General features: G+C 34.2%; 2 protein-coding genes and 2 long non-coding RNA genes across 9 annotated transcripts in view; 2 read left to right on the forward strand and 2 right to left on the reverse strand.

Annotated features, from left to right (window-relative positions):
- Positions 1 to 14: 14 nt before the first annotated feature.
- LOC143262208 (uncharacterized) lies at positions 15 to 777 on the forward strand. The gene is made up of 2 exons (XR_013036114.1): positions 15 to 366; positions 456 to 777. It is a non-coding gene; the product is annotated as an uncharacterized LOC143262208 (long non-coding RNA).
- LOC143262204 (uncharacterized) lies at positions 425 to 21,372 on the reverse strand. 5 transcript variants are annotated; one of them, XM_076528074.1, is made up of 9 exons: positions 21,209 to 21,372; positions 9,827 to 9,946; positions 9,605 to 9,722; positions 2,356 to 2,602; positions 1,523 to 1,627; positions 1,305 to 1,395; positions 1,050 to 1,195; positions 725 to 857; positions 425 to 654 (listed from the first exon to the last, which is right to left on the reverse strand). In XM_076528074.1, exons 1-9 carry the CDS (start codon positions 21,347 to 21,349, stop codon positions 604 to 606), a joined length of 1,152 nt encoding a protein of 383 aa, XP_076384189.1. In that variant the 5' UTR covers positions 21,350 to 21,372; the 3' UTR covers positions 425 to 603. The 5 variants fall into 5 exon arrangements, with proteins under 5 accessions (XP_076384189.1, XP_076384192.1, XP_076384190.1 ...); XM_076528077.1 differs by lacking the exon at positions 21,209 to 21,372 and adding an exon at positions 19,809 to 20,000; XM_076528075.1 differs by lacking the exon at positions 9,827 to 9,946.
- On the reverse strand, positions 11,754 to 13,506 carry LOC143262207 (uncharacterized). The gene is made up of 3 exons (XR_013036113.1): positions 12,484 to 13,506; positions 12,141 to 12,261; positions 11,754 to 11,875 (listed from the first exon to the last, which is right to left on the reverse strand). It is a non-coding gene; the product is annotated as an uncharacterized LOC143262207 (long non-coding RNA).
- Positions 21,373 to 21,579: 207 nt separating the features above from the next.
- Positions 21,580 to 25,486, forward strand: part of LOC143262203 (neural cell adhesion molecule 1-like) — a 55,954-nt gene continuing 52,047 nt past the window's right edge. The window contains exons 1-2 of one of the 2 annotated variants that reach the window (XM_076528073.1): positions 21,617 to 21,756; positions 22,269 to 22,423. Coding sequence is in view for 1 of the 2 variants with exons in the window: in XM_076528071.1 (XP_076384186.1) it covers positions 21,702 to 21,756 (55 nt within the window). In the remaining variant the exon portion in view is untranslated. Of the gene's footprint in view, positions 21,757 to 22,268; positions 22,424 to 25,486 lie in introns of both variants that reach the window. The other variant, XM_076528071.1, reaches the window with a different exon arrangement.

A 25,486-nucleotide genomic window follows, 5' to 3' on the forward strand; every position in this document is an offset into this window, starting at 1 on the left:
CTAGTAATTATAAGAAAAGCGTGGATCGATACGCGCGCGCGCGCGTTCGACGTTGTTCACAGCCCTAGTCAATACAGTAATTTCTCCCATGGATACTTTTAGTCAGAATCGAAACATGCGGACGTGAGCATCTTAAGACATGATCACAGGTTGGCAGTAACATAAATTTTATACTCGTCTATGAGTATAGACGACGTGATCAGTAGAGAAACGTCCCATAAGATCGCCATTTGCGATATTTTGTCTCACCAACATTGCATGAAACAATCGCCTGAAATTAGAATTCTTGAGTGATGCCTGTTGCTAGAAAACACAAGATTCAAGGTGTCGACAAACTTTAGAAAACGACACTCTGTGTTATGTATGGTAAACTAAATAGTTGCTACATCGACGAACTCCATATGAAATTATCAGTAGATACCACTTGTGTAGTTTTATCACTTTCTTTATTCCAGATTTAACGGTGCAGTGTGTACACATATTTACATACAATGCAGAAAAAGAATGTGAAAATATACTATAACAATTAATTTTGTACACGCATGATACATATTCTTTCTCCTAAACAGTGATCAGCATTGTCGTCCAATATTTCTAGGTTTCCTACTGAACCGAGGTGATTGCAGTAAAATACGAAAATGATGTGCTCATCATCTGAAACAAATGTTCATTTAATCTGAGAATTAAGACATCACATTTGATAGAATGTAAAACAGTTGATTACCTTGGCAAAGCCTTCGTTAGACGGAATGAATAAACCAGCGCAACTAAATTCCATTTGGTAACTACTTCTCATCAATACGAATAGTAATACTTTCTGCGACTTCGGTGGTATACAGTACCACAATGAATCGTATCTATTGTATTGAATAGCGTCATGTCATTATTATTCAATACGTGTGTTTCGATTCTTAATTATGTAATCTTTTAATGTAATTTCTACAAAACTTATTCGAAAGTGTGAGTCACATTACCTTTATTATTAAATCGATTTTATTATCAGAATTATCGCTGAAAGAAATTACATTTATTCAAGAGAGTGAACTTACATATCATTGAATAATCCAATACTAGAAGTAATCAGTTTTTGTCCGTTATAATTGTTTAAATATATAATGAACAGATGTACTAGTGTAACTTGTACACAAACCATGATGTTTTCCTTGTCACTCAAATCTCCAAGCGCCAGGAATAACTATTGGTATCAAAAATAGTCGTATTATATTTCCATCGACAGAAGCAAGAAAATATCGAAACAGTGATCTTCAACCTATCTTTTCCTACACACTTTTAACAATGCTTACGCGGTATATATTTACAGCAAACGAGCCGACAACTGCTAAGACCGCCACTAAGTAAGGTATCGCCATAGACTTCGTAATATTTGCCGAGAGTCTTCCTTCGCAAATTCATGTTTCAGTACATTCATGTTGGAAAGAGAAGACGTAAGAGAAGATAGAATAAATATATTGCAAAATATATAGCGAATATGTTGTTCTAATATATGAATGAAGGTACCAACTCAGTAGCACGCTGGTGCGTATCCATGGCTAATTGTATGTTTATTATATTCAATGTCCCTGTCCCTGATTTCGCCATCTGGTCGATAGCCGTTCGTATTCGATAACTAAAGCAATGGCAATATATGTGTACTGTTAATATAGTCGTTTTCACTAATATATTTCTAATTATTTAACTGCTATTTATAAGTACGTTTCTCCCTACTAAACAATCAAGTACTTATATAATCTGGAAATCCATACTGTTTTCTCTTATTTATTATAGTTCCTATGTTACGATTCTCTGTGTCCCTAAGTAACTTGCACAGAAAATTAATTGCATGCTTTTTGACGATAATAGGAATGATGCAAGTAAATTATTATTAAATGAATGAATGATATTTGGCGTTCATGTGAATACATAGTTCATACATTATTTTCTACAGAAATAATTCTTTTCAGTAATATTCTATATTACTGAATTATAAGAAGGCTTTCTTACTATTGGCACTTACACTGTTCTATAAAAGGACTACTCAATTTGTTATCACGTTACAGATTAATGCTCCGATGATTAGTAAAGCTACATGGTTCACACTTTGCATTGAACAAGTGAATCAATTTATTCGCGAGCGTATTACTAAGGCTACAAACGTAGATGAGGATTCTACTAAAATATATGTATTAATATGGCAACAACAAACTAGCCATCCAACAGTACATTTCCGGCAATGGAATATGAAGATAATTCATCACAAACAGATGTTACGAACAGGCTATAGAGTATCGCAAGCTTGTGTAATCAAAAACGATTGGGATCTGTATGAACGTATGAAACAATTGAACTAAAACATACCTGGTGATCTCCAATAATCCACACAAGTAAGAGGCAATGACAGCAAGCGATGATTCCGTACAGGTTAACGAGAATAGTCCCATCCAGATTACAATTAGAAGTTGGTAAGTGACCAGACTAGAATTCCGACTAACTTCAGAATAAAAGAATCCAAGAATATTTAAATAACGAATCTGAAGTTCTGATTGTAATATTGTAGGAATCAGTAGTACCGCACATGACATCAATATTCCTCCAAATGATAGGACTATAAATAAAAATAATGTTGCTCTAAAATAGATCCAACTTTAGAGCCCTTCCACGTAGGAATATGCGTATCCAATCAGCCGCTCCAAAATTTCTCATTTTGAAACTATTGAATTTGTGCTTCAGCTGGAACATCTTGTATAAAAACAAATGAGATACGTGTATCTGACATGCGCTTTCCCATGTAAAAGGGCTATTTAAAATTATTTTAGTGTATAAGCACTTTTTTCCATAAAATATTGCAATAAATGTCATAAAGTAAAAGATTTTATCAATTGTTTAGCCTTCTGTAATTCTAACATTTCAACTAACAAGTTACTTCTCATAGAGTGATGAATTAAAGGAGATTGTGGTCAAAAACGATACATTTTGGAGAAATATTTTATTCATCACTCTCTACATTTAATGTCAACATAAATAAGTTAGGTAAAAACGTATACCCAAATTATAGCAAAAAACGCATTTCCCCTAATAAAAATATTTTAGGTGACGAAAATAATTATAGTTCACCGTGATCTACTGAGAGTGTCTATATATGTAAATCCGAGGCAATTGCAGTAAATTCTTTGAAATTGTCCTTCAACTTGCAAACAAAAATTACAGCCTTGCGCCACGTTTTTGTAGTTGTTGACAATCGGTAACTATAAAAACGAGCTGCGTGACCCGAATAATTGTATCTCCTCTTCTCAAATTGTCTATTTTTGTTTACAAGCTAAGGAATAATTTCAGAGAATTTACTGCACAATCAATAGATTCTGTTTCTTAGTTCACGAATGCTAAAAGATTATAATATTTCAATGAGCATATATCTAATGTAATAATTTTATAAGGAGTGTTAAAAAAGAGCATTCATTATTTATTTGTTATATAAACATTTCTGTTTACCAGCATCATGTGTGATATTGATGTAAGTGTTTAACCCTTTCGGTACGAGCGCCGGATATATCCGGCATCCATCTGATGATCGGTATGGATGAGTGCCGAATACATCTGGCATACATGTGAGCTATGTTTCTGACATATTAGAAATTATTCTAATAACTGTTTGAATCCCAAGCAGCGCGATCGCACTGTTCACATCTTGTGTCGCGATCAAACTTTAGTGACGCACGTACATCGCATAGCTGCTCTTTTTTTCATTTCTTTTTCTTTTTGTTTTGTTTCTCAATCTTGACGAGCGCTATCGTGCCGCTTCATTCTCTTCGCAATTAATTAAGACAAGCGCGCTATCACGCTGTTCGGCATTTTTCGACCGTGTTTTCTGAATAATCCCTGGGACTCAAATGGATAAAGTCTTTTCTTACAAGGATTCCGAAAAACAGCTACATGTATTATTGTCGTTTGATCTGAATTGATTTAAAAAATTTGTGGTTACATTTTTGTTCGAAACTTGTTCATAGTTTTTAACATATTGTAGGTTCATTACAGAATGTTTACAGGAAACAAAAGATTTAGAAACGGATTAAGCACAGTTCTTACTTGACGCTTAAGAAAATCTTCATACAAAAAAGTGGATTGACCCTGTGCTATGTGCGCATTTTCGGCGCGGCACTCTATACAGTGGGAGTGTCACGGCGGACAGCGCGCTCGTACCGAAAGGGTTAATACCAATAATGATTCTTGACAAAGAACTGATTTTTGATAAATGAGGACATTCAAAACAGGATTTATAAACACTGAAGTAAACATCGCATGCGAGGGAAGCAAGTACAATCGGTCACAAAAGTGTTGGGTCACTAGTATAACTTTAACATCTACGTCATATATTTAAATAAATATACATTTAAGGAAAAAATCGTTTACGGTATATTAGAATATACAAATGTCAAAATACAACATAATTCGTATTCAGCATAAAACGTTACCTACATAATTGAAAAAGTATAAAAAACCATCGAATTTTCACGCTACATAAGTATTCGGACTCCTTATAAAAGTAAGTTTAAAAGTTTTAAAAATAAATTTTCTTTAAAATTTTTATTACTAGTTTTCTACATCGATTGTTTAACAATATGTTTCAAGAAGTTTGATATTTTAAAAATTATTATTTATTTATGATCCATGTCGTTTTATATCTCTATTTTACACGATTTTATGATTGATTTATAATATATTTCATTTTTGTTGCCACTTGTATGACTGAATTCATTTTATGGAGATGGACAGTCCTGTATAAAACACGGATAAGTATAATTTGTTATCGTCATTTGTTAATGCATTTGAGGAAATTTGTAAAATTGAAATGCATTTTTGGTTGATTTTTACCATATGACATCAATATTAGCGGATGTTTTGGACTTGATACGGTCGAAAAGTATACAACACCTGTGCGAGGAGGTTAATGAATATCATACGTGCGCGAATAGTTATTAGAAATGGTAGTAGAATAAAATTCTGCCGAACAGAAAAAAATATAACAAATAAAATTATTATAGTAATATGGAACAAAATGATCAAATGACAAAATGTTGAGTTCCTCTCTACTACCCTCAACGCCTCATATGAAACAAGTATCGTGTGTTAACAAAAAAAACATGTCTATATGTGTTGTCATTACCAATTGTACATGTCATCAATTAACTTTTCGAATTTCATATTACAGTCTGATATAATTAATAATGTAAGCTATGTGTAAGCTAATAATAACAATGCAACAGAAGGCTTTAAATTCGATAATAGACGTTATATTTATGTATTATATAAAAGATATATGAAATAAACTATTTAGAAGAATGTATATAGGGGTTACCGAAAAGAACTTTAACCTAGATTTAAAAAGATAAAAACATGAAATTTGAGGGATGGTGGAGGGGGCAACTTAAAAAGTATCGATTTTTTGAAAAAACCTTTTATAAATTCTTGTAAACATCAAAATCCATCCAACTTTTGTTTAAACTTGTTTTCAATATCTCGCACCGTTCTCGAAATAGTCGACGAAAAAGATAATTTTGCATTCCCTTTAAGGAATGAAATTACCCCTTAAGAGTAAATTATGACTCGAATGGAAAATATGTACGCGCGCGCGCGCGCGCGCGTGTTATAGATGGCTTACTCTACTTTACTACTACTACTACTACTACTACTACTACTACTACTACTACTACTACTACTACTACTACTACTTTACTACTCTAGTTTCATATTGTTTTTTAATTTTCAAGTTGTCAAACTTCCCTTGTGACTCTCCTCATTCAATGTTTGTTCTTTAACGGTAAGTCCGAAACACCAGCTAATATCAGAATTATTATGGGAAAAATCAACCAAAAATGCATTTCAATTTTACAAATTTCCTCAGATGCATTAACAAATTACGATAACAAATTATATTTACCCGTGTATTATACAGGACTTCGGTCATACAAGTTGCAACAACAAAAATAGAGATATAAAACAGTATTCATCACAAACAAATGATAATTTCTAAAATGTGAAACTTCTTAAAACATGTTGTTAAAAAAATAGAGATATAAAACTATCGTAGTAATAAAAATTTAAAAAAAATTTAATTTTATCATTTTTGAACTTTATAAGGAGTCCGAATACTTATGTAGCCTGAAAATTCGACGGTCTTTTATATATATTTTATATATTTTTTTATATGTTTTTTATAACTAAATCGAAAGTTTATTTTATGTTAACACTTATATATTCTACTTTAATATACCGTGAAGGACTTCTTCTCCTCAATGTACATTAATTTACATATATGGCGTAGTAATCAAAGTTATACTAGTGTCTAAATATTTTTGTGACTGACTATAAGTCAATCACGATGCTAGCAAATATCTTAGAAACGGTTGGCCTATGTTTGCTATGGCTTTCTTATTCAGTGTAGTGTATCCTATACATATAATGTATATTGTACACTGAATATTATATATATTCTGTATATTATATACTGTACATTATATGTATTCTATGTATTGTATACTGAATATTATACAGGGTGTCCCAAAAATGTTCCGCAATACGGAAATGTGAAGTAGCTGAGGTCATTCTAAGTAACTTTTTCCTTTGCGAAAATGCAATCTGCGGCTTTGTTTACGAGTTATTAACGAAAAACACTAATCAATGAGAGGTGACGGCGCGAAGTTTGAGATCCCGCAGCACGAGGCTTTGACAGAAGGTCGGGACGGGCTCGAGCCGCGTTCGAAGTATTGAACAAGTCACAAGACGAGAACTTTCCGGATTTTTTTTACTACATAACAGTGATATTTTTAAGAAAAACGCTGTTCTCCTTTACTTTAGAACGTCTGAAAAATATTGACTAATTTTTCGGACTCGAAATAATATGTAGTTTAACCGTGACAGCCGTTTTAATTTTCTGTAGTGCATGACGCCTTACGTGTACCATATGAAATTTTTATGCAAGATGTACAGTGAAGATTAACAAAATTCGTAAATGATATTTTAATTTAAATAATTCCTTGTCCGAACAGAATTCAACGAATGATTCGCAAAGCTAATTTAATAATAAATAATCGCGTTGAGGGACGTAAAGGATTTGTTTATTAGAGAAATATGAAAAATACTATCAATAAAAAACAGATGGTCGGTATAAACCTCTGGTATGGTTATTTACGAAGTTCACATTCACTGCACTGTGACCAAACACTGATCACTCAATTAATCACTGGTAATCCAAAACATTTGTGGATATTACGAAAGATCACTGAGACTCGTTCACTGCCGAAAAATCCAGGCCTCAACCGTGGGCCCTTGTCGTTCGTCGTTCGGTCGTTCGAGGAAATGACACCCAATACCATTTTCTTCAATGGCCATTAATTACGTTCTACGAGCGCAGGGTACCGTCAGTGACAGCGGGTCGGCCGCAGTTTACGTCGCTGCATATCTTGTTTATTTAATATGGCGATACCCTGTGCTCTTAGAATGTAATTAACGGCTGTTCGAGGAAAATGGTATCGGGCGTCATTTCCTCGGACGGCCGAACGACGAACGACAAAGGCCCACGGTCGAGGCCTGAATTTTTCGGCAGTGAAACGTTGACTCCCGAACGAACGCGTCGAATATACGATTATCCGCAAACGAGTCTCAGTGATCTTTCGCAATATCCGCAAGTGTTTTGGATTATCAGTGATTAATTAAGTGATCAGTGTTTGGTGACAGTGCAGTGAATGTGAATTTCGTAAATAACTATACCAGAGGTTTATACCGATCAGCTGTACCTTGTACGAGGTCAGTGCACTTCGACATCGTGAGTCACAATTTCAGCCAGCAAATGCATCCTCAACTAAATGGGTGAGTTCTTTTATTGATAATATTTTTCACATTTCTCTAATAAACAAATCTTTTACGTCCCCCAACGCGATTATTTATTATTAAATTAGCTTTGCCAATCATTCGTTGAATTCTGTTCGGACAAGGAATTATTTAAATTAAAATATCATTTACGAACTTTGTTAATCTTCACTGTACATCTTGCATAAAAATTTCATATGGTACACATGAGGTGTCATGCACATCAGAAAATTAAAACGACTGTCATACTTATTATTTCGGGTCCGAAAAATTAGTAAATATCCTTCAGACATTCTGAAATAAGGATGAACAGCGTTTTTCTTAAAATTATCACTGTCACGTAGTAAAAAAAATATCAAAAGTTTATGCTTCGTGACTTGTTTATTGATTCGAACGCGGCACAGAGTTCCCCTTCAGCTGTCAAACTCAGTGGTAGGAGCACGTGGCGCTCGATCGATCGATCACGTTATGGTTCCCACCATCGGCTTTCATTGGTCAGTGTTTTTCGTTAATAACTTGTAAACAAAGCCGCAGATTGCATTTTCGCAAAGAAAAAAGTTACTTCAAATGACCTCAGCTACCCCTCATTTTTGTATGTTCAAATAATTGTGGAACACCCTGTATACCACATAAATTTTGAATGCTTTTTCGAACACCCTGTTTAAATTGATTTTGTACTTACAAGGGATGGTCCCCTGGTTTGACGCTCACTTTAACAACTTTGACATTAATTATTTCAAAAGCTATACGCCGTCTGCTCTCACAAAACCGGATATCATCGGATTCAGCTTTACAAGCACTATCACTGTACCAAATCCAATCAAAAAGTGAGCGTCAAACCTGGATGCCTGTCCTTGTTAGAATGGGTAGTTGGTAGGTTCGAAAAGGTACGCATAAAGAGTTTGATATTAACCAATAGTATATCGGAATTCTCAGTGCGAGTGGATTGATAACATTTAGTTGTTAACCTTCCCTCTAAGTATTATTTTCCTACTTGCTTTATTTTCAAATTTTCTTACGTTCTAAAACTGATCGTTCGTTCTGATCTGATCAATTAATTGCAGTCGATATTCCATTTGAACTAAACTTGTCCATAAGCTCGTTTGCCGCATGGGAAAATTTGTTTCATGAGAATGAATATTTTCGAAAGTGGACCACATTGTTGAAGGAAACAAATAAAAGTGACTATAGCAAAAGCTCGTAAACCAATCAGTACTTTTATGGTTTTACATATTTACAAACATAGATAAATAAAATAAAGGTTCAAGTCTTTAGAAGGAAATTTATTTTGCTAACAAAAATGACAAATAAGCGCAACCTAGAAATTATAGATAGAGTATACTATGTATACTGAAATTATTGCCTACGTTTATAAAATTAGTAACACAAATTCCGAATCTTTCTCCTCTCACTGCGAATTTACTTCAAAGTACCTAATACTTTCATTTTCATAGAACTATTTATAGAATGGTATGTTCACTTCTATCAAATTATGTTCAAACTCATCTGTATTGCATACTGGTGTGCAGTTTTCTTGCGTTTATTAGGTAGGAAATATGAAAAGGTATCAAACCTGTCTACGTATCGGGCTACCGCAGTCTACCCTGTAGAAGGATTCATTTTTCTAAACATTTTTGTATAATATACATAATCATACATACAATTATGAAATAATTATTTTCTGTCCATATGTTTACATAGAACATTTAGAGTAATTAGGGATCTCACAGTTGAATATCTTTACCTACTAATACCATAACCACACGTCTCGCTTCTACTACTTGTTTCATGAATATATCCATTTCCATAGGATCTTTCATCGTAACGTAATCATGTTCAATATTTTCAAATAAGGATCTCATCTGAAACCACATGAAAAAAGTCGGTTAAAGGATATAATTATTACATGAATGATTTTCCACCCGTTTTGCAACGAAAACGATAGTGGGATGTTTATCTAACTTACTACTGGAAAAGTGATAATGAATCCAACATATCGTAAAAAGAATAATAACATGGGACAGGTGAACGATAACGTCTGAAGTAAATTGGACAGTGAAGTTTCTACCATCTTTAACGTCGATACCTGAAAATTTTACATTTGGTTTAAAGAGTATCAAATCTTTTAAAGATTATATTCGATTTTAATAATTTCATATCATTTCCAGAACATTACGAACAGTATCGTTTTATAAAAGTTTTTCTGATTCTTAAAATTCTTTTTCTGTAGTAACGAATGAATTTAATTTGGAATATTTTCGTCGATAAATCAATGCGTAGTGGATACCGACTAAAATTAGACTATATTGTATATAGTATATATATACTATATATACTAAAATTATAACGACTGACAAAGTCTCCATACACGTGCACTTCAAATGCGCAAATCTCGGTGTGCAATTGCTCCTCAACGCTTTCCAACATTTTGCAAGGCAACCAAAGATATCCCCATCGCGTCATAGTAGGCGAAAATCGTCACTTCAAATTAGACTATCGTCAGTCGAAATGATAAACTGACTTTCCAACATTTTCAAGGTTTATTAGTAAATACTAATAACAAGCCAAGACACGATCTCATAAAATACAAGACACGCGTAACAATCTTACATCAATCTTACATCTTGAAAGTTGTCACATACAACAAGCTCAATCTTTTCCTTCTGTCTGGAAAATGGTTCTTCGAGTGATATATTAAATTAATGTCGGTAGTGCTATGAAAGTAACAGAGCCACGTTCCTCTTTCACGCGATGACAAATTTATCCGTCATTCTATGTGTCGTGGAGTACGGTTGTGGAGAAACTGTCTGTTTCCTGCGGGTAACTCTCCCGCGAAACACATGGAGCACGTTTAAAAAGTATATCAACGCACGTCTATCTGTTAGTGTAATATTACATGTAACCTTTAGCACTTGGAAGATTTTTCCGCTATATCTACATATTGTTCAAATTAACAAAAATATATTGTGTGGGCAGAATTCGAGGAACACAATCGATATTGTGCGATTATATTTCTATGTGCTCATGTGAAAAATATGAAACATTTTTGAACTGTGGTCTTCTGAATCTGGGAAACATGCTTCATGAGGTGCGGTAGCGTTTCCGCCATGTAGTCATATCATTACATGTAATATTTAACCCTTTGTACCATTGTGGACCATGAGTATTATCAGTATATTTAGTCAACACAATGTTTAAATCTTGGACGTTCAAATTGTTTCAACTCTATGCTAAACCATTATATTTTTCTTTTCTGAAGATGGCGCAACATCTTTCATCAAGATACAAGAACGTCAGCATAGAGCATAGAGTATACAGCATAGAGTTTTATGCTGGTTCCAATAGTAACATTAATTATTTCTAAATTTGGAGATTTTTATTGTACGTAAAATGAAAGAAAGAATTAGAAAACGCAGAAGCTATTGATTCTTCTGAGTTCTTATCTTCAAGTGAATAAGACAAAAGAGAGAATTCTGCAGGGATACATGCAAGTTCTATATGACAGAACAAATATTTTCTAACCGCTATCGTCTTAAAAACTAGCGTTCGTTGGTTCATGATTTTCTGTTCGATAAACGACAATATGAACCATGTTTTAGTCGAACCAGCATTTACGGAATTTTTGTTTATTTGAAGATTAATACACTTAAGAATGACCAACTTTCTTCTTCTATGCAATTTTTCACCGTTTTCGCGGAATTGTCATCCGCTTTGCGTCATTTTGAAGATTTGATTCTGTTGTTTAATTCGTGTAAAGACGAAGTGCAAAGTTTAACAAACTATTGTGTAAATGACTTTTTATTTTGGGGTTATAATATATACTCATAAACGAGGATTAACATTTGAGTGGCCAATAATATTACCTCAGAGAAGTTGAAAGTGTCTAATAAACATTGGTCTTATAATTAATACTTTTTTCATTTTTACTGTAAAGTGAATCACGATGCTAAACCTGTGCGTCTGCATCCCCGAAAGCGAAAAAACGTCTTGCGATCTCAGCTATTTGAATGTTTACCTGGATAAAAATGTATATAATATATGTATCTACAGAATTTATAAATAATAAATATAATGCACTAGTTAGTTAAATTGAAAAAAATTGAAATTAAAAAAATTCGGAAACAATTTTTTTGAGATGAAAAATATTGTCAACATAACAATTGATATCATCCTCTTACAAAAATATCATAACAATTAACATCAGAAGCTGCATCCATATATTATATATTTATTTAGAAATCATATCGGAATAGAAAAAAAAATCACATTGCGATACATACGCATGATATGTAGAAAAAGATAAATAGCCGCTATATTGTATAGGATAATGACTTTCTATACATCGGTCGTAAAAATTTCAGAGCAATAGCAAAAATATGTGAAATCGCTCCAAAAAAACATCTGCAATGTAATTTAAAAACTGAATTCGGTTTGGACTCTGGGTCTCATAAAAAATTTCCAACAAATTATCTTACAAAAGCATCCAGAAGATTTTAATTCAAAACAATAAGTATTTTAATTCCTAAGGAAGAGCATTCCCTAAGTATCATAGCAATTTAACCCTTCCTATCCCCAAAATTGCTTTCAAATACAAAAAGTGAAATATTAATTTGGAAAACAAACCTTCGAAACTGTAACACTTCGGAAGGACATAAAAAAACACTCCAAAAGATATTTATTACCATTTAATTTCATTTGAAGATCATTTCTGATTTAAAATCAGAAGTATATATTACTGAAGAAGTAAAGTTAAATCAGAAGTACTGAAATTAAAGGTCGTTATTCCTTTGTACAGTGTGCTCCACAACCAGCTATTTAGAAAATCACGATAAAACATTAATATTTTAAACAGACTGACATATAACGGAAACTTAGAAATGTCAGATAGACTTGGAGGACCGTTTTTATCAAAATCATGTATATACTAAATTAAAGTAACAAATAAAACTGAAGTTGACGCGATATATAAATTCATACAAAAAATGTTGTGATTATCCATATGGTTGAAGAATAGTGCAAGGTAAACTCAAACAATGCAAATTTTATGTCACAAAAATATTGGGACGATTTTACGATCGAGTTCGTTCTATAGATTTTTTTATATGGTTCAGGTCTGGGAATTGGGGAGGAGTCCCTAGCATTTTAGAACAGTTATAAAGCTTTGGATCATTGTCCTGATAGGACTTAAGCTGTTCTCTAATTTCCATACTTTTAGCACTTTTTCTCAGATTTTTTTATCAGAATGCTCACAGATATATATTTTTGTCCATAATGTCGTCTACAAATACCAATTTATCAACATCAAAGCTTGATATGCACTCCCACATCATCACTGATCGGCCGCTGTATTTTACAGTCGGTTGCAAATTTTTTGGATTCAATTCTCTTGTTTTTTTCTTCACACTATTACTCTTCGGTCACTACAATGAGTGCCAAATTTACTTTCTTCTGCAAAAGTTACAGTATTCCATCATTCACTTTCTTTTGATACATATTGATTCGCATATTGTACTCTTTTCTTTTTGTTGATTGCGTTGATAAGTGGCTTTCTTCTGACTATCAGTCCATATTAGATTTAGATCTCAATACTCTTCCTACAGTTTGCACAAGTACTCTATGCCAAGGCTGCTGTTAAGTTTTGTAGCTAGTTTTGGTGTACTTTGCTTCAGGTCTTTCTTAATTTTTCTTACTATGAAGCGTCTATTATGAAGTTAATGAAGTTAATTAAGTTCCTTTGGCCGATCTTTTTGTGGTTTCAATCCCAGTGGTTTTCGACACGATATCCACCTCAATTTGTATATATACAGACTTCGTCCTTCCTACTGACATCTCAACGTCTAAGGCAAGGGTCCGTTAGGATAGCCTTACTGATGAGTCCTCTAGCGGGTCCTGGACGAAACGTCTCTCCCTCTCCTTTTCTCCTTAACACAGTCAAATCAAACACCGCCAAATCGACTTATGATATTCCATACGGTACTCTTTTAGCCACATTTAATATTCTTGCAGATTTTTTGCATCGATTTTTCTTTTCCATAGTGACTAACTGTTGTATTTCGAGCGAAGTATTACTCTTGCGAACCATGTTGTATAAAATTCGTACCAAGGTCAGTGTTCGCAAAAAAATAGGCTACGCAAGGAGTCGGTGCAGGCGACGCCTGCACGGGAGTACCACACAGCGATGCATACGGATCCAGACTGAAGAGCTCGCTGTTCATTTGTTAAAAAAAGTGACATGCTCATATCGAAGTTTATCGTATGTATCTTACTTCCTGAATGTCCATCGCTTTAGAAAACGGTAAAATTAATGAAATTTATCAATAATTGTGATTCGAAACAGCATTAAAATATCAACATTTCATAATTCAGATTTTTGCACAAAAGGATGCTTGCTGTTTGTATCGATATCCTGAAGAATCTATTTCATATTATCTTTCCAGTTTTTTAAAGTTAAATAGTATTTGCCTATACTGTGATTACCCCTTGGACTGAAAAGTATTGTTTATAATTTATTAACGTAAAAACGTATGTTCAACGAAGCGTAGGGCATCGTGAAAGTTTTCTATAATTGACCAAGAATATCTCCCGAGTTCCACTTACATTTGATTCAGCATTTTTAGAAAACAAAATATTTTCATTATACTGTCCCCTACAGAATCATGAAAATCACTCCCCATAACGTCCCTGAAAAAAATTATTATTTTTTAAAACGTATCTGCCGCTGGAACTGCGTGAAGCGTTGTGAGGCTCTAGCAGTCTGAACATGGCCGTCGAGAGTAAGATCATCGTCAACTGTTTATGTTCAATTATTCAATCAAGCAATATTTTGTCTGGGATCGGTTGAAACATTGAAACCGTTCTTTCAATTCTTTTTATACGTACTTAACCTTTTATATTATAATTTTTGTTCTATTTTGTTCTTTTAAGTTTTGTTATCTGTACATAATGTGTAAAATATCTTTGTGTAGTGTATTATTTTCTTCAGTATATTATGTGTTCTTATTCTATTATTTATCCTACATTTGGTTAAGTTATATTCAGTACATTTTTCATCTCATATTTGGTAAATACGACACTGCTAATGTAACTATCAATTGTATCGGTAATTTTGTAGTTAATGATTATTTCATTGTTATTTAGATAATGAAATGGAAGCTAAGGCTTCCATGAATGAATAAAGATCCTTTTTTCTTATTAAGAAATTGTTTTAAAGATATCGATAATTATTTTTTCCTCTTAGAAAAATTGATCTTCACGAAGAAAATTCAGAAACACTGATTTTTCACATTATACACATTATTTTTCAGACATGTCCAATGATGCGACAAAAGAATGATTCCTACAAAAAATAACACTGCCCGACACAATTTTTGATTTTTTTATATAGCTACTATAAAATTCTTGTAGATTTTCACTGCCCGTACAAGAATTCAAACACTAATTTGCTCCATTACCCTCAGTTTTCGAAAAAACGAGCTTTTGTAAAAACTCAAAATTTTTGACAAAAATGAGGTACTGCATGAAAAGTAAGAACGTTAGATAGTTCTAATCGGTCTTAAAAAATAGAGAAGTTTTCTGAATACAGTAAAATCTCTCCGATTGTTGCCGAGTCAGAATTGTACGTAGTCTGTCCTAGAATCGAAGTCATTATTTTTCGAGCCTCACGACTCGCCTTTATAATTGTAATAAATAACACCTCGAGAGAGAGAGAGAGAGAGAGAGAGAGAGAGGAGAGGGAGAGAGAACGAAACTCGGGTCGGCTAAACTACCTAGAAAGGCAGCGACCAGCTCCGGCTGCAGCCAATGTACATTACTATAAATACATTGTAATGATAGAATAAAAACGATGACTTAACTTTTTTATTTCTAATTTTTTATACATACAAATTGTTTTAATATATTGATCAGATTTTTCCAATTAAAATGATACCAATCAAGACCTGCTTTAGGCAACACTTATTCATTATGCGTAGCAAGTAACTTATTTTATTTGCGAAACGAAGCATTAGAAAAACCGGTTCTTAACATATAAAATATTGAAGGCAACGTTAAAGAAAGTACACTCGCCGCGGAAAGTATGTTGTCAGCTTTTCAAACGGAATAACTTTTTCAATATTGGTTCAAATGAATTGAATTTTTTTTAGATGAGAGAGAGACTAATTTCCTATAGACAATGGCTATACTACCTTTTTTTATTATGCTATTGCTTGGAAGACGCAAAAAAAACAATTTAATGTAGAATATAATTTTGCACTTATCTGATTATGCACATTGTCTGTGTGCAATGGAGCATTTAATGTACAGTCATTATTAATATACATATACAACAATGTATTTTACTTATATAATCACAGCGATAATAGAATCAAATGAATTACACACTGATTTTATTTTAATCAGAAATATTTGTCCGAACTATATCATTTTTGGACTCATTTTAATCAGAAAACTATGAGCAATATGTTTTAAAAAATCAGTTCTGAAATATTAAAATTAAAAAAAGTTATGTCATTGTATTATGAGTTGTCCTGCGGGAATTCGAGCACACGTGCTCACCGACTCCATCGAACCGTAGCATCGGCGCGAAAATCGATAAAATACAGGGCCGCGTAGCAATATCATGGCGTCAGTGAAGGTACACCGAAATTACGTGAGTACGAGAGACATTACTGTCTAGTGGCATACAATTTACTAATTGTTTTTGGTCCTAACTAACTATAAATTAATATCAAAGTTTAAAAAAGTGCTGACGTTCCTAGTTTCTCCGTAATATTGTTATATTTTTACGAAAAGTTTTTTACCCAGCACGAAAACTCTACCCAGGATCCGATTCTGTAAACATTTCTGAAGAAGAAACGGCCCAATAGAAGTGTCGGAACGATTTACATTTCGAGCAGGCCGAGAAAATATTCGTTGGCAACTGTGTATGCCGTTTGCTGCCATGTGCTCCGCTATCCGTTCCTTTCGGTTCAGCAGGGCCGAAGTTACGCATAATCAACATAGATGGTCGGATCCAATGGGGCACCCACTCTGTGTAAACAATATTTAAATATTTTATAACTAGTTTCACGTCTATATTGTTAAACAATATGTTTCAAGAAGCTCAACATTTAAAGAATTATTACTTATTCATGATCGGTGTCGTTTTATATCTGTATTTTACACGATTTTATGATTTGTTTATAGTATGTATTTTTTTGTTGCAACTTGTATGACAGAATTCACTTTATGGGGTGTTACGAGCCGAGGGCCAGACAGCTTTGCGTAGCCGGAAGTTGGGTGCGATTGGGATTTTTATAAGGGGAATTCGTAGACCAGCCAATGCTTATTTCGGAACGGGTGGCTACCTAGAGATCAGGATAGGATGCGTAGACCAGCCAATGCATATTCCGGCACGGGTGGCTACCTAGAGATCTGGGTAGGATGCGTAAACCAGTCAATGCCTATTCCGGTACAGATGGCTATCTAGAGATCAGGATTTGGGGAAATTGGAGTTAGGATGCCTTGTAACTTTTTGCAAGAAAAATTGAAGATATACCTCGAGCGGTAAATATATATCGCCGTGGGTTAGTAGTGGAAATAATTGAGTTTTATAACCAAAGTAACTGGTAAAAGCTAGTATATTACAAGTTTTTGTTTTACTAGAAATGTATGTGAATAAGTGCTTCGTGGACCTTATCGCGCTCTCAGTTTATCGCACTGAATCAGCGAGGGCTTTTAATCTGGCATCTATTACCTACTCGATTGTTTTTCTCGAAAGAGAATTAAACTCGATTTCGTTAGCGTTTCTTCGTCGACGATTGACTCGAAACTAGCCCGCTTCTGGTCGCATTTGGGCCCTTTATATACCTAGATTTTTTTGGGAAATGATAGTAGAGGTGTTCCTGTGTGGTCTGATTCCAAAACGTTCGTCGTCGTACCTCTTGAAGGTATTTGACTCGCGATATACAAATGAACCCCCGGCTGGCTGGCGACAGCCAGAAGAAATTTGTAAAATTAGAATGCATTTTTAGCCTATTCACCCGCTAATATTAATGTAATACAGGGAAAATCAATCAAAAATGCCTTCCAATTTTACAAATTTCTTTAGGTGCATTAAAAAATTAAGATAACAAATTGTATTTACACGTGTCCTATATGTGACTGTCCATCCCCATAAAGTGAATTCTGCCATACAAGTTGCAACAAAAAAATACATACTATAAACAAATCATAAAATCGTGTAAAATACAGATATAAAACGACACAAATCATGAATAAATAATAATTCTTTAAATGTAGAACTTCTTGAAACATATTGTTTAACAATATAGGTATGAAACTAGTCATAAACTATTAAACTATTATATAACAGAGTGGGTGTCCCATTGGATCCGACCATCTATGTTGATTATACGTAACTTCGGCCCTGCCGAGCCTAAAAAAACAGCAGCGGAGCACATGACAGCAAAACGTCATGCACGGTTGCTAACGAATATTTTATCTTCAGAGATGTTTACAGAATCAGATCCTGGGTAGAGTTTTCGTGCTGAACAAAGAACTTTTCTTAAAAATATAAAAATATTGCGGAAAAACAACGCACATCGGCACTTTTTTAAACTTTGGCATTCGTAAAACTGTCTTCTATCTTTTAAGACCGACTAGAACTTTCTAACGTTTTTACTTTTCATGCAATACCTCATTTTTGTCGAAAAATCTGGGTTTTTATAAAAGCTCACTTTTTCGAAAACTGAAGATTATAAAGCAATTTTGTTTTCGGATTCTTGTTCGGGCAGTGTAGCTCTGTAAGAATTTCATAGTGACTATATAAAATCAGAAAAAAAGTTTGATCTTGTCGGACGGTGTAATCAGTTTTGAGTCTTCTACAAATTCCAATATAGAAAAGTAAAAAAATGTTTGAACAAAATATTGAGGTCACCTTGATTATTTATTTGTCACTATATATTTTTTATTCAATAATGTTGTAGCTGACACAAAGACGAGTTGAACGACCTATAGGGCAGGTTCGGGAGAGTTTGGCCAGCGGGAGAGACGGCCCAGTGTAAATATCTCGAAATGTGACATTGTGCTAAAGGTCGGAAAACATTTTAAAAAGTTGATTGTTAATCACGTATTGCAACTGTCACGAAACTGTATCCTAATCTTTCATTGACAGATAGGAAAATCTATTTACACTATTTTAATTTTAAGGTATATATTTTATGCATAAAACTAATATAAGCTGAATTGTACGTATGTATTCATTTCTACTGTATATTAAAAATGCTAGCGATCTCTCCCGTAATAGATCGACCATACTAATCCGGAAGAGTTCGACTATATTAATTGTTCCATCATTCGACAGAATTTTTATTCTGTTTTCTTTTCAAGTTGAAAATAAATTAATTTCCAAGGAATTCCGTTCGGCTTAACGAGACAATACCGTATGGAATGTTTCAATTAAAAGGGAGAAAACTGTGAAAAAACGTAGGAAGCAAGAAAGTGAGACGTTATTAGCAGGGACCAAAATAAATGCGTCAGATGCAAAGAGGACTATTTCGAAACCAATAAAAGTGAAGACTGACATAAATGTGTAAAGTGTAGTCGTCGGTATCACGAGGGATGCTCCAAATATGAGAATTTTTGTGATTTATGTGGGAAGCTAGAAAGAGAAAATAACATAAGCATTACTTTCGTTATTTATAATACTTTTCATAAGCCACAGTTAAGGTTATTTTTCGAGATCCTTCTCACTCGTAGTAAATGGACGCTCTAACCCGGTGATGCGAGTGAGATCGTCCACTTACAGTATTTTTGTTTTTTCCTTGAAAATGGTAGTATATATTTTAATTTCACGCAAAATATTGTATATATATGTATATTACTATAATTTGGTTAATAAAATAAAATTCTAAAAAAACACAGCAATACGATACTTTTCTCAAAAAGTGGTCGGACTCTCCCTGACTTACCCTATAATATGGTCTTTATGTGTTGAAATCATGCTAAAATGGGTGTGCACAGTTAATTCTTCTCTGTAGCTCACTGAACTACGATCAGAAGTCTCGTCGCGATTGTAGTTCAGAATTGTAATGTTCATGTGGTAGAGGCGTCACGTCGCTGTGCGGAACTCCCGGCGCATGCGTCAGCACCCCACTTCTTGCGTAGGCGAAATCAACACATCAACACCATCGCGAGTCACGAAAACTCTCTTACATTGTAACTACCTCTCCCCGGTAGTCTACAACCGTATACTATTGTAAGTATCCCAATATATTTGTGACATAAAAATTCGCATTGTTTGAGTTTATCTTGTATTATTTCTCAACCATATGGAGAAATTAAACCATTTTTTGTATGTACAATCTAGATACCATAATGTAGCATAATGTAACGTTTTGTAGTTGCTGTTTACACATTTATCCAAAATATAAATAACACGATTACATGGTGTCCCAATATTTTCGTTGTCGAATATATATAATTGTAGACAGAAACAAAACATCGGCATCTTTGAAACTTACAATAGAAGAAAGATATAGTTGTATATCATATAAAATAATGGTTATTATCATACCAGAAGATGTAATTTCCTAGTCTCCTCTAACTGAGGTACTGTATTGACAAAAATAAATTGAGATCACATCCTTTCATTAACCCATTTATGCTTACGTACCGCGTGCGGTACAATTTAATAATAAAAACTGACTGACATACTCGTTAAAATCTCATATGACTGATTTCACTTAGCATCACATAAAAGGTAAAAAGAATATTATAAAAGCATTTCACTGCGACAGAATTTAACGAATAGTGAATACAAATATCGTTACATCACCGATTTCATATTCGAAAATTCCCTAAAAATTTAACTCGATTAGTTTTAGATCTAAATGAGTTATTACAACAAGGTGTCATGTACAACCGGATAGTGACTGATTCTACGTCAAAAAATGAAACGAAAAAGAAGAATAACATTTTTTTATTTGAGCTTTCATTTTGAGAAAACTGAGTTGGAAGCTTGCAGTGTAACGAGAAGTTGAATTGGTATTTTATGGCTAGAGGCATCACTTTATTCCTATTCAATAATATTATTTTTTCAACCTAAGTTTTTTCGAAAACGGAATATTGGATAAAAGTAATTAATTCTATATTTTCGACTAATTTTTTGACATAGAATCAACGCCTATTTGATTATACCACTGGTTAGATGACATACTGTATATGTATAATCGAAAAATAGTCACATAGTCATTTTCTATTTTATCACTATAAATCACCACTTTTAGAAACGTGCTGGTACTTCGATGAGAATACAAAGTTTAGTTTCTCGATTTTAATATTATTCCAGTGGGACTCATATCTTTCTCACCTGTATCCCAATGCAGCAGAGAGTGAGCAAACAGTAACCAACTCTGTGAATTTTCGTTTTTAGAGAGTAGTCACTGGGCAACAGTCCAGTGATACACATCACAGTATAATAGGTACTATAATTTTTCTGGAACGCGTCCATGTTCAAGAATATGCAAAATGTATATGAATAGAAAATCTAATGTATCGTCCAACTACACCTCGGCTCTATATTTTATTCATGGTTTCCGTCACTAACTTCTGCCGGTTCGAAAGTTCGCAGAAGTAAATTGCATATTTCCGTTTGATAACGTTTAAAACATGATTAATACACTCGAGGTCATAATTGAAAATACGGATAATGTAGTGTGTAACCTCCTATTTTGTTCCTTCCTTGCAACTGAAGTCAGTTATAGTCTGCCTGCGATTTCTCTCAGAGTCCACGCACACGTGTTAGTTCCCAGGCACTCTTTCCGTGGCTATCACTTTCTGAAGTGGTAGTCTGAATTAGTGTCATGGTGGTCACCCGTGACCGGAGGATACATTCTCAATGGAGTCACCGTGTTAACGGTATTTGACCACCTAAGATATTTGTATATTATACTATCTTCATATTCGACCTGAGAACACAGTTTGTTCGTTTATTATCCTTGTCGCACTTAACGCGTGATATTTTTTATATATAATCTATGTTTGTCTTTTTTTAAAAATTCTCATGAAAAGAATTTTATGAGGTGTCAAGGTTATGTAAAAATGTGAAGAGAGTCGCATCGTGGTAAACCGCTTCCCTACTGCATGCTGCAATTAAAATGGTTAAAGGCGTAAATGGACGAATACCACTGATATTTGTGCGTGGTTCATAGTAACTTTACACTGGGGATATGTAATGTGTGATTAATAATAATATGTGATTTGGGGATATGTAACGAAGTGTACAGTACTTCAGAGTCGTAAAGATATTGATCTGCCAGTGACTGCTGGTTTTCCAATGACATCGTCAAAGGATTTTCATGATTCTTGATGTATGTGTTACGAGTTGAGGACTAAAGTGAGAACTGACCGAGGATTCGTTTGGTTGACAGAGTGAAAGAGTTTGTTATTTGTGGACGAGCTGATGTTTGTTTCACCGTCGGGATTCACAAGAGGAATTAGCATCGTAACTTGTCAAGTTAGTGCAGCTCGAGTGGCAAAAGAGTACCGTAGTGGAGTTGATATCAGCAATTGGAATCGACAAGATGTGAGTTGAAAGTATTGAATTAACTCGGTATACTGAGACTTTAGTATAACATATTACCCAAATGAATTTGGATGTAACAAGTGTTAAATGTGAAATATTTTCCCGGAATCAAAGTGCGGAGGAGACAACAATTAACGGACTAAGTGAGATTCCATCTGGTACACACGCTGTGTGTGTGTGTGTGTGTGTGTGTGTGTGTGTGTGTGTGTGTGATATGGATTCTAGAATACTGCACGATGAGGAATGAAATCGTGGCCCTTGCATACTCTCAAAATTAGTCCAAATATGGCGGAGGAGATATGTGTATGTGGTCCAAATATCAATTTTCCGGAATTATTGGATAACCAGTTGTAGTGGTTTGAAAAAGGGCGACTGTTTTTTTTTAATTGAAAGACCCATGGTACTTGCACATGACTCGTTGAAAGGTTAAGAGTCACGAAGGAGAGATTAGAAAAGGTCTCCGAAAATGTACAAAAAGTATCTGTACTTAATATATGAATTAGTGATCGGATTAAGGAAGACAATAATTTGTAGGAAAAAATGTGTATGCCAATAAACATGAGTGCGTACAAAAGACACGGTTTCAGAAGGATATGCACGCAGTTGATATCAAGGATATTATTAAATATTTCGAGATTAAATGGCAAAGTTTCCTTTGTTCGCATCAACATTGCAATTTCAAACAAGATGTATGAAGGGTACACTTTTGCAGCAAATATAAAAGAATTAAAAACCACTCTACTTCTACTTTGTATCATTGAAAAGGTGAACTATCTGACCCTGAATGGACAGTTTAGAAGACTTTAAAATTGAGATAAATAAGCAGTTTGCAAATTAAATATAAAATATTTTTTATGTTAATATTATTGCATCTTAGAAAAAGAACAAAGGACCGCATACGAGAAGCGAACTCGGTATCTCCGCTTAATAGTCGACCGACTTGGTCACACAGTCTTTTTTTTTAAATAATGTTTATTTTGGTCCTTACAACACATATTGGGTGTTACATAGTTGAGAAATAAAAATAGAAAAAAGTAAACCTAAACGTAGATTTATATATAATAAAAAAATATAATAATTATTGGTACGAGTCCTGTTATGTTAAGAGCGATAACATAAAGGCTGGACATAAGAATTTTAACTCGCGAAGATTGGGCAGTCTACAGGGGAGGAGAGCATTGCATAAAGTGAGGAACGATATTCTTTGGTTCGGAAATCCCACTAATCTACCTGAGGTCATTTGAAGCAACTTTTTTCTTTACGAAAATGCAATCCGTGGCTTTTGTGTGTGTGTTTTCGGAGTTATTAACGAAAAACAGTGATCAATGAGATACGAGCGCGAGAATTGCAACGCGCGTAGTCAATCGATCGAGAGCAACGTGCATCGACCGCAGAGCGTGACAGGAAGAGGAGGGCTTCGAGCCGCTTTCGAATCAATGAACAGCGTGAATTTTCCGAATTTTTTTTACAGTGATACTTTTACGTAAAATGCTGTGCATCCTTATTTCAAGATGTCTGAAAAATATTGACTAATTTTTTGAAGCCGAAATAATAAGTAGTTCAACCGTGACAACCGTTTTAATTTTCTGGTGTGCATGGCACCTCATGTATATCATATGAAATTTGTACAGTGAAGATAAACGTGAAGATAAATAAAAGAACGTAAAGGATTAGTTTGTTCGACAAATGTGAAAAATATTATTAACAAGAAACCCACCTATTTAAATGTAAATCTACTTCATGATGTGCCAGGAGGTTATGTGCCAGGAGAGTAGTGCATTGACCTCGTGCAATGTATGATTAACTGCACAGCTGATCAATATACGACGGTGACGAATAGAAGGATATCGCCAGGCAGGTTATTCCAACGTCCACTTTCACTGCATTATCACAAAACACTGATCACTTATTCAATAATAATTAGCGACGAACTTTCCTAGGTTAGTATGTGCGGCTCTATTATTGATGATATGCCATTAATGCTACATGAAGTTTTGTTTAGGAGCCTTTTTTCGAAATGTGACTAATGACTGTGGGCTGTGGACAATGTTGGATTGTCTGGATCTAGGATTAACCTGATGACTAGGTTGCTATGTGTGAATGTAGTTTGATTGTTTGGCTTGAATGTGCGTTTGATTATTGGCTTTCGCTTGTGAATGATCTGTGGATATGGTTGCGGATGTCTGATTTACTAATTTGTTTAGTCTCTCTCTTGAGTTAGTGTTGAGGTATTTGGGGGAATTTATGAATTCGTAGTAAGTTCCAAATACAGTTAGTTAATGATGTGATTTAATAACGCTATGTTGGATGTGTTTATGTGTAGTTCGTCAATGTTCGTGATAGCTGTTTCTGAGGTTTCTGTTAATTAGTGAGAAGGATTTCGATCCTTTGTGGTTTATTTTTTGAGTTGATTTGCCAGAATTTTTCCGATATGTTTCGGAATTCGGTGTATAGTCTTTTTTTGATAAATTCTAGTATCTCCGTTGCTATTTTATGTATATGTAATTGTGCTTGTAGGGCTTTCTTTCGGAAATTGTGGATTAATGAGATAATGTAAGATTTGTCTTTATATAATCTGGATAATTTTGTGTCTCTGAATTTACGTCAATTGTCAGCTTATTTGTGGATGGGGACAGTTCTGGTGATCATGTTTATGATTGTTTGTGATAGGTTATGCTGACTGTCAATTTACTGTATTCAAAGGTTGTATTGTAGACGTAAATTGTAGGTATCGTAGATACGAATCGTTTCCATATGATAGCTTTGAAATTAAATTTGATGGGTTCTGGTGTGCTGGTTCAGTCTATATTATCGGATAGGGTGAAGCTTTTTATGTATTATATTGCGTTGTGGTTGCCGTTATATGGAAGAAATTAATTTAATTCTAATTTGTTGTTCGTGTTATTTACGTTCAGTCTGAAGTTAACATTCATCTGGAATGAACCAGAAGGGATAAATGTTGGTTCCAGTGGAAGTAGGATGTTTCCGGGCCCGGCGACTAGCGCTCGCCAGATGGCGTGCCGTGCTTTGCTCCCACGCCGGCGAGCGTGTCCCCGGGGCTCT

Source organism: Megalopta genalis, unplaced genomic scaffold (assembly GCF_051020955.1).
Source record: "Megalopta genalis isolate 19385.01 unplaced genomic scaffold, iyMegGena1_principal scaffold0095, whole genome shotgun sequence".
NCBI lineage: Eukaryota > Metazoa > Arthropoda > Insecta > Hymenoptera > Halictidae > Megalopta > Megalopta genalis.

Coding starts and splice junctions, on each gene's coding strand:
- LOC143262204 (XM_076528074.1), bottom strand. CDS start 21,349: ATGGACGCGTTCCAGAAAAATTATAGTACCTATTATACTGTGATGTGT. Junction 1,396..1,522: donor ACGCACCAGCGTGCTACTGA/GTTGGTACCTTC, acceptor TTGCGAAGGAAG/ACTCTCGGCAAATATTACGA. Junction 858..1,049: donor ATTGGATTATTCAATGATAT/GTAAGTTCACTC, acceptor TCAATACAATAG/ATACGATTCATTGTGGTACT.